We start from the raw sequence: 11,818 nt of genomic DNA on the forward strand, positions 1-11,818 counted from the left end.
GCTGCTGCAGTGGGTCAGCATAAAGGGGTAACGTGGTGCTACGAACCCTGAAACGCTCATTGATGATTCCAAAGATTAAACGTGAAGTGTTTCATCCAGACCACCTGCTGTGCACCGTACAAGTTCAGCAGGCAGTTGGGATGTGGAAAGGGGAAAAGGTCCAGGCCCACATGTGAAAACAGGGACGGAGAGAAAAGAAAGAAGAAGAAAAAAGGAGCCGATGAGAGGAAACGTTTCCTGGTGAGGTTAAAGGAAGGGTGAGGAGTTTAGAAGGTGTACTTTATTTCCTGTCCAATAAAAGTGGAGAGGGGATTGCCAAGTCTCAAAGCGAGTGAGCTCATGGTCTGCCGAGTGCAGCTTCGACGGATGTGTCATCTTTTATCCACATGGCTGGAAGCAAGAGAAGGCAAAAAAAAAAAAGCACAAGTGTTAACTTCATTCAACGTCTATGAGGAGCAAGGGCTTCTGGGAGGACTCTTTGTCGGCGGTTCTTTGTTTGCTTGCGTCTCCTGGAGAGGACAAGTTCACCAAAGTGTCCGTGTGGGTGGACCGGAGTGAACGGAGAGGCCTGATCAACAGGCGAATGTGTTTCGCCTGCAATATACCCCCACAAGCAGTGTGTCCTCAAGGTGGATGAGGAACACATTGAGTTATTGTTCTGGGAAAACCTGACGCGACTGTACTACCCCCATTTCCATGTTCCGGAGAAATTCCATCTTGGATCCCATAACTTTGTCCTTTGGATTGGTTTTGCTCCGTGGACGACTCCCAGCCACATCAAAACCTGACTTTTGGAATACTTGTTAAAAACGCAAACCCAAGTATCTGATTGAAACCCGACCGTGCAGTTCACTTTTACTGTCTGTTATTTACTTACAAACTGGCAACAAGAGTAAACAAGGTGAGCTCAGCCTTTAGCTGCAAAGCAAAAGCTGACCCACCACATGCCTCGTCAGCCTGGGGAGTCTGGGTGTCTGAGTGAAGAAAAGAACCACCGCAACATAAACAGAAATTACAGAGAAAATGCTTGGTTCTACTGTGTGTGTGTGTGTGTGTGTGTGGGGGGGGGGGGGGGGATAAACGGGACCACAGGGGACCAAAATAATATTTTAGGAGGGTCTTAAGGTAGCCTTTCGAAGTTGTGGAGAACATTTATGTCACTTATCCTGGGTGTGGTCAGGTGTTTTCTGCATACCAACAGTAATCCTTACTACTAACACTGCAAGTATGGTCAGTGGAGAACATCATATCCAAATCTAGACGAGACCATCCGTGCACTGATACCCAGAACCAGGACTGAGGGGAGCCGGCTGTCAGACCCATTAGAGGTTTTCTAAAGGGACTCTGGTGCTCAGGAACATTCACCCTTTTGTCCACAGGGACTGACACAATCCTTTAGCTGCTCAGTTTATTCCTACAGTTACAAAAGCAATTGGAAAACCAGCTTGTGTTTCAAGGCTCCCTCTGATCGGAATAATTTACCGTCTCACAATCGATCTTTGACATTTGGTATGTTAAAGAACGCTTTGAGTTCCTATTTTGAGATGAATTGTACATATTTAAGAAGAGATATTGATCTATGAATATGTCCTTGGCTACTTTGTAGCTAGTTAACTATTGTATTTGTATTCATTTTTTGTGTCGTCTGTTTGTGTATGACCCCCTCGAAAAATTAGATGACCCATCTCAAGGGGCTTATCCTAAATAAATATATGTGCATTAATACATAGAATGAAAAAGTGTAAATCCCATCATTCATTTCTGTTTGTGGAGTCGCCCGATGGAAGCATGCGCTTCCCTCTCTCTCTCTCACCTCTGCAATCATGCGATTGGTGTCACCCAGGAAGAGCAGGTTCAGAGCCTCCTCCTCATTGGCTGACTGCTGCAGGGACAGGTTCCTCAGATGGATGTTCTGGTCTGGATCTTCCATTATAAGAACCTTTCTGGGAAACCCAAAAAAATATTATTGAAGGAAGATCCATGTATAATAAATTAAAACATGAAAAATGACAACGCAGGACAAATCCATGCCAAACCCAAATAATCCCAACATTGAAGCAATTATGAAAAAACAATTATGTCAGTTATGTCATCCATTTCCCTTCCATCGCCTTGGCCTTGCGCTGCTCTAAATCCAAACAAACCACATCTGCGAGTCGGCGTGGGCTGCGACCCAGTTTGAGACGTGTGCTTTATCTTTGATAGCAGACAGGCCACGCAACTCAAAACAAACAGGCGAGTGGTTCTTGCCCACATCAAGCCCCCTGAGACCCAGTGTGCTCGCCCAGATGGGGCTGAAAGGACTCCTACGACCTCACCACATCATTTCCATCACGCCGCTAGGCTTGTGACAGTATGGCTACCGGATTGAGATGTCAAAGAGGGCGGAATGACTGGAGAACATATGTGGGCAATTATGTTAACATGTGCAGGTGATTGATGTCGTTTGATAAAACAGTATTAATCTAAATGTGATTAAAGGCCTGTGCTTTGGCAGCTCCACAAACTCAAACTTATTTCATACAAACGTAATGACTGTTGAGCATTCGGTGGGTGAGATGCTGAATGCATGATGGGAATAATGCACAAATGGAGACGAGAAGAAGTCAAACAGGAAGAAAAATGAGTCAGAGAATGTGAGAAAGACGAGAAGGGGTGGGCTGGGAAGGACGAGTAGAGAGACATTCGTCAGTGCCACAGCTTCTTCTTGAATCAGCAAGTGTGGCCACAGCATGGTTAACATGGGGCACTGTCTATTTCCAGAAGACTGTGATTTGTGGGTATCTAGACCTTGAGCTGGATCCTCTGCGAAATGAGGGAAGAAACTTAAAATACAAGACAAACAGCAAAATGATGTACGATGTTGTGCCTGGAGGACTAAAGTCTCATTTGAAATGAGTAGCTATTGAGTTTGACATTCAAAATGTAAAAATGTAAAAAAAAAACAGAAAGAAAATAATACACAGACAAACCTCCAGAGAGATGGAATTCATAATTACAAAGAAAGATGGACACAAACAAGTACAAATGTAAAAAATAAGAAGAAGAATCAGACCAGCTGCAGCAGCATCGAGCTATGAAACGCTATTTCTCCACTTGACCCTCCTGCTCTCTGCCACCAGGTCGACCGCATCATTGCTGTCCCACAGTCTCATTATGTCCGCTGGCAGTTGGTAGTAAGGTGGTAAACACTCGAGTCTCCATATGTCACTCTAGGCTAAACCCACAATGTTTAGGAGAATAATGGAGCCATGGGTGATTGCTCTTTTCAGCTTTAAAAAAGTGAATCTATCACTCCACAAGATTAAATATATGACTATTTGTTTGGACTTTTTCAAACCACCAGCGTAGTAAAGGCTACGGTATTGAACAGAACACTGACGGTAGGTCCTCCAGTCGAGATGCTTCATGTCGGGAATCCAGAAGGTCATATCCTGTCTCGTTGTAGATCTCCAAGTAGGAAATGTGTGTGGTGTAAACCATACTGCTGTCCTGTGGAGCATGACATACAGAATGTTAAATTGGACTGGGTGCATACAGAGGGAAATCTTAGTGTGTTTGACGTTTGGCAGAAGCAGACATTTATAATGCAGATGCTTTGCAGCACAGGGAAAATAAGGATGGCTGAGAGAGGTAGCAGAGTATTATCTTACATGCTTCTTATAGTTATCAGTAGCTGGGTTTCCATTAAACTGTCAAATCCTTTTTTTTTTACTTGTGAAATGTCGAAAAAAACGAAATGTGAATTATAGGCCAGTTACATTGCCTGGTTTGGCACTATAGGCTACGCATTGCTGTGACCCGCCAGTAAGCAGAGTAGAAGAACAAGTCAGCGTTGTCATCGATCTCATCTAGGATAGAATACTAGAGGTCTTCAGGGAGATATTTCAATTGATAATTGTCATTTCATGTCAGCTAATATTGGCCGGGTTCCATGTCGTCCAAGAGATGAAAACAAGACGCTGACACCAGAAACAGCTGAGTCATGGGAATTAAATTCTGCGAAATTAAAAAGTGCACTACTTCAGAAATCATTCGGCAAAAGTGTTTCCACATCAAATGGAATGCAACCTCCAATGTTGCCGTTTCCATACAGGGTTTCTAATGCAATGCTTGAGGAAACAGGCTGACCTGGGAGACGCGCTCGAACAGGTAGGACAGGGCGCGGGGAATAATGCCTCGGTCGCTGTAGCGCTCGGCCCCTCCAGTGATGGTGAAGGTCTTACCACTACCTGTCTGGCCATAGGCGAATATGGTTCCATTATACCCAGCCAACACACTGCACACACACACACACACACACACACACACACACACACAGATTTAATACACAATTTCTTGAACATTCAACAATTTTTGAAGATACTTTGGGAGACATTTTGCAACAGATTGCTAAGAGTAGGAAGTAGAGCGATCTTTTTTTTTTTTTTTAAATACAGTCAAACTTTTAAAACGCCATGTCTTTCAAAAAGCTTTGTCTGTAAATAATTTGCACCGTGCGCCTCCGGCAACGGCACTATCTTAATCTGCAAGAGCGCAAGGGACCGTCAAGTATATCCCTGAGCAGACACCAAAAGTTTGATCGAATTGAATCTGACACTTTAAATCCACAGGAAAGGATGGCAGTGACTGAGGGAACTGCTATGGCGACAGACATCTGCCGGTGAGGGAGGAATGTCTCGGAGTATGACCGAAGGAAAAAGGCCCAAACCCCCACACAACGAGGCAGGGCCGGGTCCATTTTGGTTTGGCACCGAACTGCCCCCTTCTGCACGTGCACAGGGCCATGGAAACCAACGGCATCGAGCTCCGTTTGAATGAAAGAACGCCCAAAATAGTGGTGCTCAAATGAGGTAGGATGAATTTGCTTAAAAAAATAATGAAATAAAACTTCTGTTTTCTATAGTCTTGGAAATAAACTAGGAGCAACTAGCCAAACGACACACACGCTTGGATCACAGGTGCAGGATAAACGGTGTGTTCACTGACATGCCAATTGCGAGGAAAAGGATATCTTGACACTATATTTTTCAAGATGAATTATAAACAAATCACTTATTCTAATGGTATTGCCAACCCAGTGTCGGAGCAGTGTGTGGGTTTCCCTTTCTGTGCACTGTACACATCCACACCCTGCATGAGACTGGTGAGGGGAAAAAGTGCATGTCAGTTTATATAAAACACAGCGTCCACTTATGAGTTGGCTGGACGGCCGTCGGGCGTGAGTCATGACCAGTGATTGGCAGCGGGGAGGAAAGACATAGGCTCTGTGTTTAGTGCAATGTCGGCGCTAATGATGCGGCCTCGGCTCTGTCGCTGAGGCTTGGTCGTTCCCCAATGCTTGTTCCTGTTTACACCTCAGCTCTCCTGGAGACTGGCAACTCGTCGCCCAGAAAATCCGTTTCCTTCCCGTTCTTTTCGTCCAATCTTTTGAGGTGGCTGGGGTTGAGCGTTAAACTGAACAGAGCCCCGTTCTTCTTTAAACTCTGGGCTACAGGTTTCACAGCCTCGTGAAATTGGATTACAGCTCAGATCGAGGGTTTGTCCTGCCAGCCCGACATCATTACGGTGGCTCTTCCTCTACTGGAGCTATTAATGCTGGTTTGTTTTTAAACTCCTGTGTTGGGGCTGAAATGACTGGTTTGGGTTACACCGCAGCAGAGACGGAGACTAGTGTGCAAGTAAACGGGTTAGAGCTTTTGGCTAAACTTGAGTATGACAGAGCACCGGCCAAAACAACGGTCTGACAGTTGTTGCTCGTTGAGAGGATTGGCGCCTGCGTGCACGAAACAGAGTTTTAGTGCGCTGACGGCCAAACTGCGGCCATTCAAATCGACTCCTGATGAAACCTGAATAAAAGTTTCAAGACGACGGGGGCTTGTCAGTTCAAATTTTATTCCATTTGAGATTTCTGCCACCAGACGTGCTTCTGTAACTGGGACCATGTGGATATCAAGATACGCTTCCCAAGGTACCAGCCCACCGACTGGGCTTCACATAGCTTGGGCCACGTCGGTCCCAGATAAAGTTCCTTTCAGAATCTCTTTCAATACTTCTTGTGGCAAGGAGACAAGTCTTGGCCTTTTCCTGTGATTTAGCTGAGCCGGCTGAATTATTCCCTCCTTTCTTTTAGTCACTGTGGTGAGACTGGATTTAAAAGATTAAAACTCAGTGGAATTCAGACCATTCAGTGTGTGAACGGGCATCCTGCAGAAGGGGCCGAGCCACTGACAGTGGATTTAGAAATGTCTGATCGGAGAGACAGATTGGTCATAGCTAGACAGGATGAGTAGTGTCCTCTAGGCTGCAGACGTTATTGTCATATTAACGCCGAAAAGACGCTCAAGTTGATACGGCAAGACAGACATGGTTGTGACTGAGGCTTTTTCACCTGATGTTTACCATCTGCCACAACAAAGGGGGGGACTGTTAAAGGGTTGGCTGGGGAGGGCAACCCAATAACCGAGTTTGTGAACCCTGTGTGAGTCAGGTCAAATACATCAGAGTCCTTAGTCAGCCAATCCAGACGTCTCGCCATGTTGTTTATGCGTCTTGTAATAGCAAAGATAACGCAAAGCACTTGTGGAGCCCCACAAATAGCCCCTATTGTGACTAAGAAGCCCGGGGGGGAGGGGAATGGAAGTGGCGGGGCTAAATTGAGCCAAGATGATGTTCACATAACAACAACAACAGCAGCATAAGCAAACATTTGATCACAGGAAATTCCAATTGAAATTCCTTTCCTCTTGGCTGCCGTCTCTTTTCTGAAGTCAGTCCTGATTTAAGAGCAAGACGAGGGGTAAAGCTCTGACAGACGCCTGGAAGACTCTCCCTTTGTGGAGATCGTGTGGAGAGGCCTCTCAGAGGTGAATTCTGCTAATTGGAAGACGGAAATGTAAATGCAAAACACGTTGTATTGTGTATATTTTATGAATGGGCAGAAGGGTCTACATTTTTTTTTAAAGGTTTGGGAGTTCAATTTAGATTTTTGCCAAGATTGTATGAAATCTCCTCTTTGACCACTTTGAGCCAACTGCCTGCATTCATCGCAGCTTGTTTTTTGAGTTTGACTGAAGAGTGTTTTAGGACGCCTTCCAGCTCTTTGGTGTCGTGCCAGAAGTGCACGCCCCCGGGTTCAGTGTGTGAAAGACAATCCCGGATTAACTCTCGTTTTTTTAACAAGCTTTGTCCGCTTGATTGTTCGCCTCGCTATATCTGTGTTAGCCATTTTTGTAGCTTTCCCTTTCATGGTGGCTACATTTATAGAGGTTGACGGCCAGAAACGTGCCGATCACGGCAAAATAAGGAAATCCAGGCAGAGGGCAGGGTCTCCCTGCAGATACAAACATCTGCACACGATTCTGTTGGCTCAGAGATGCTGATGGAGATGGATTGTTTTTAGGAAAAACCTTCTCATTCTGTATTTTACTAATAAAGTCGGCCAGATGTATTAGGCACATCAATCTAAAATAGATTTAAACATGTTTGCATTTAATAACAGGCCCACCTGAACCCCTATTGCCCTTCAAAAAGACTTGTCGTGTTGATCTTGAGGGACAGAGCGTTCTGCAGGTTGCTCTAATGAATGTGATCCTCGCGCATGACGGATTAAACCACGGCTCAAAATGAGTGAGCAGCTACAACATGGCTCTATGTTGTGGCTTGGAAATGTTCTCACACTCACGATGGCACAGTGCGCCATCTCGCCCGCCAGCTCGGCCCACTTAGTGGTTAAAGTATGCAAAGCACGCCAACAATCACAGACACCCTCCATTTCCATCTTAAAAGAAAGCTGAGCTTTACTGACTTCCTGTCCACAGGGACGCTCAGAGCCTGTGTGGCCCTGAACGCGGCACGGGGAGCCGAGCGCTGCTGGGCGCAGGTGGGCGAGGATTTGTGAATGGGATAATCTAAAAAGGTGGTGGTTTGAAGGGTTGACAAAGAGTTTAAAAAAAAAAACACGTGGCATTAATACAAACGTGCATTTATAAATTGTCATTTTGAGAAGTACAATGAGATTTTACCTGTCTGCAACTGGTTTGGCAATGTTTTCAAATATCTCTTCCTGTTTGACAGCTTGATCAAACACCTTCAGGAACCTGGACACAAGTGAGGAGCGCAGACGAGGTCAGAACATCCGTCTATTGTTTCATTTACTACCACTACAACTACTACTGACTCCCCGACTGTGAATTTGGGGCTTGGAAGCGTGGCGCGGGCCCTGCCTGGAGGGTGCAGCGCACACGGCTGCAGCTCTCACCACCGGCGTCAGACAGATGTTCTGGCTCTGCACTGCTCTTATGCAGCCTTCTGCTGGGCAGCTCCTCCATGTTGCATGGTATCTTTATTCGTCATGAACTACACAGTTACTCTACTCTTACAGTAGTCTTTAGCTCATTTTAGTGGTCAACGACAAGATTCTCCCCCAATGGGCGGTCGTTGTTTCGGTGTTCAGCGCCCACTTAAAACTGAAGCTAATAATATGACCCTGTAGTCTGCATGCAGTTATATTTCTTGGTGCTCTAATTTATGCTTCTTTTACATATTAAACAAAACGGATCAGAGTTTGGTCACAGTAAAAAAAAAAAAAAAGGGAACCTATTTAGAGCAGTAAACATAAAAAGGCCATAAGTTTAAGAACTTTTCTACGGCGCCAAAGATAGAGCAGCGTACAGGACAGTCATTTGTAGATATTATACATTAATGTAGTTGACTTCAAAAGACATCAGCAGTTGAATTTACTTGGACCAAATGAGTTTGCCGACGTGGGGAGAGAAGTGTGAATACAATCACCAGACACAACATCTCTATAAAACACAGGCTTCACAGATATGAACGCATCTCCACCTGAACTTGTAGCACTCCCTCTTGTTGTTCACAAAGCCCTCGGCCACGTCCCTGGGCACCAGGAACTCCAAGGATGCACCGACCGGCTCATCGTTGTCCACAGAGTACACCTGAGGGAGCCAGAGACAACAGCATAGTCAGTCCTCCAGCGGGACGAGGTCTCCGGACTACTGATCATCCTCGCAGGGCAGGTAGAGGAATAACTGACACAATATGTGGACGGGGTTTTACAGCCATAGGCACTCAGTTAGCCTTTTGAAAATAGTTGTCTCCTATATGTTCTAGGACTGTTCTGGTATGCGGTACCATGCCGACTTAAACACAAGAACAATGCATCATGTCAGGTCTAAAATACAAGTCTTGTGGTTTGTATAATGAGAGCCCTGAAATGAAAGACCTGGAGCTTATGAAGCATGTGTCCGGTGAAAAAGCAGTAGGACGAAACAGGCAATTGTGATCATGTACCGGGCAATATCACCTCCGCTCAGCGTCGCCCGGGGGAGAGGAGGAAAGCTGTGGAACATTAAACCGATATAGATTGAGCAGCGGCGGACATTCAGAGCGAGGGCCGTGCGGGTTGATCCAAACACCCGCAGCCCTCAGCATATGTTCTGGCTCATGTTTCGGGTTGGACACTGATGCAATTACAAGGTCCCAGGGGGGTTTCGGGCAATAAAAGATAAGACCTAAAGTGATTGGATTGTTTTTCACCGTCGACTCTGCCAGCGTCACCTCCTCCTGACCACCGATGCTCTACTAGGAAACCTTTGTAAAATATATATTTTATTTTTTTGTTAAAGCCCCCAAGGAGGTAGCTGTGCTTATTTTGTTTTTGCTGGATATTGTCAAGCTCAGACTAAAGTGCCACAGAAAGTAATTTGATCATTTCATTCATCCGACAATAAACTGGGTTTTTGGGTGAATAGTGAGAGTGCTGCCAGGTATGTTTGTCACTGATATTACTTTTTTGTACGTGTGTATCCAATATAGATGCCACATCTGATAGTAGGTGAACATTATACGCATGTGTGAAAAACAAACAAAAAACAAACCAGTTGGTTGATAGTATTGTACAGTTTGACACCTAAATAATAATAACAATCCGATTCTGTCTCAGTATGAGAATGATGAGGTTTAAATAATTCATATTTACTGTGTATCTGACATGGTAAAAGAAATCTCCCATTAATCCAGAAATAAAATGAAGTGGGAAACATAGAGAACTTGTAAATGTTGTGCCCAAAGTAGGTCACATGTAACAACAACAACAACAACACTAGCTGTTAGAGTCTTCAATTCAACATGTTGGACATCTGTATCAGCCCCAAACAGACCCATTTAGCAGAGGTCTTTAAAGTATATGGTCACTTTACCTCGTTTCTGGTTGTTTTTCAGGCTGCTAGTTGAGTGTACTTTCCCATATTTTGGCGTGTCATAGCAAGAAGAAGCGCAGGCCTAATTAAAAACATGGATTGCATCCCGCGCAGGTGCGTCAGTTCCAGGCCCTGGTGCTGCGTAGTACATTATTAATGACTGAAGGATTTATTGGAAGAATTAAGTTAGTTTACACCTGTGAATTCGCTGCTACGACATGTCTGTTGTGAAAACGACCCGAGTCATACTCATTTAAACGTTGCCTCAGTTGTCCACTTACCACTGTAGTTTTCTTCGAGGGTTTAATGCGACCAAATATCTGTATCGTCTGTTTCACCATTGTTTCCCCTTTAAATAAAGACATAAATAAACTCCTCCGCATCGCTGGTTAGCTCGTTAGCTCGTTGGCTAACGCTAGCGCCATGCTCGCGCTCTAGTTTGTTGCAGCCGGTTGCTGGGCGACCGCGGTCCCCTTCAGCTGACAAAGATCGTCTCTGTGTCTGAAGATGATTCATCAGACGGAAATGCTGTTCTATTTTTTTTATGCCGGTTATTGTCTGAGCGGGTGTTGTGTATTCAAGACAAAAGGTCACTGCAGGTTCAGTGACTCATCCAGTGGATAAATTAACATAGGAGCCACTCCCCAAGACGCAAATAAGTTCAACAACAGTTGACAGAGTGGACAGCCATGGATATATCACAAAATAAGAGAGTTAGCGATGATTACAACACACCTACTGTACCTGGAGTATTGCACTTCACAGTGTTCTGTTTCCGGATGTAGATGTTGCATTACATTTAAAAAAAAAAAAAAAAACACAACCAGCAGCAAACCATAGCATTTTACTTTAGTTTTCTTTGATGAAGCACAGGTGCAAACATTCTGTGTTTTGGGGGATGACAGATCAGAGAAACCAGAGTGTTCCAATGAGAAATGAGAGAGACCAGACTGCAGAATTCTGTTTTGTGCACAATGTGATGCCAAACCGGTGGAATGCAACCGTACTTTATGGTACTAGCCGGTACAGGCAGATACACACACACACACACACACACACACACACACACACACACACACACACACACACACACACACACGCACCACATTGCATCTGTTGATGCGCAGCTTTAGTGCTGAGGTTGAAGTGAACTTTTGAATAACGCCACTTATATTACCTGCACAGAGTGCGGCTTACAAAGAACACTGGCAGACGTTATATAATAGCACTGGGATCCACCAGCAGAAGGCCAAACGTAGCCTCGGGAGGAACAGAAGTTCACTTATCAGCTGACTTACACGGAACCATATGTTTTGTATTTGTGAAGGCGGGGAGGGGGCGTGGTGGTGGGTGCCTTTGACCCTGTCTCCAATGTCTGATTCTGGTATTTCATCTGAACCCTGTGTGCCCCCCCCCCCCCCCCCCCCCCCCCCTGACAAAAATAGCCCACCAGTCGGCTTTCTCCCCAGCTGCATGGTTTAATGGTGGCACTCGGGAGAATGTATCGTGTTTGTTCCGGTGCATTCCTCGGTGCCACAAAAACAAACAAAAATAATACTTCTTGTGTGGTGCCTTGTTTTTTTAAATATGGTCCTGTG

The 11,818-nt window shown here is 45.0% G+C and overlaps 1 protein-coding gene across 1 annotated transcript in view; it reads right to left on the reverse strand.

The window, feature by feature from the left end:
• The window catches only part of kif6 (kinesin family member 6), a gene marked incomplete at its 5' end in the record, with an annotated part of 58,593 nt that extends 48,032 nt beyond the window's left edge, over window positions 1-10,561 (reverse strand). The window contains 6 exons of the mRNA XM_079217895.1: window positions 1,814-1,939; window positions 3,379-3,487; window positions 4,124-4,279; window positions 8,025-8,099; window positions 8,848-8,957; window positions 10,502-10,561. Of these exons, the coding sequence (XP_079074021.1) occupies window positions 1,814-1,939; window positions 3,379-3,487; window positions 4,124-4,279; window positions 8,025-8,099; window positions 8,848-8,957; window positions 10,502-10,561 (636 nt within the window). The remainder of the gene's footprint in view (window positions 1-1,813; window positions 1,940-3,378; window positions 3,488-4,123; window positions 4,280-8,024; window positions 8,100-8,847; window positions 8,958-10,501) is intronic.
• Between the last annotated feature and the right edge of the window lie 1,257 nt (window positions 10,562-11,818).

Source organism: Taurulus bubalis (genome assembly GCF_910589615.1).
Source record: "Taurulus bubalis genome assembly, chromosome: 1".
Classification (NCBI taxonomy): domain Eukaryota; kingdom Metazoa; phylum Chordata; class Actinopteri; order Perciformes; family Cottidae; genus Taurulus; species Taurulus bubalis.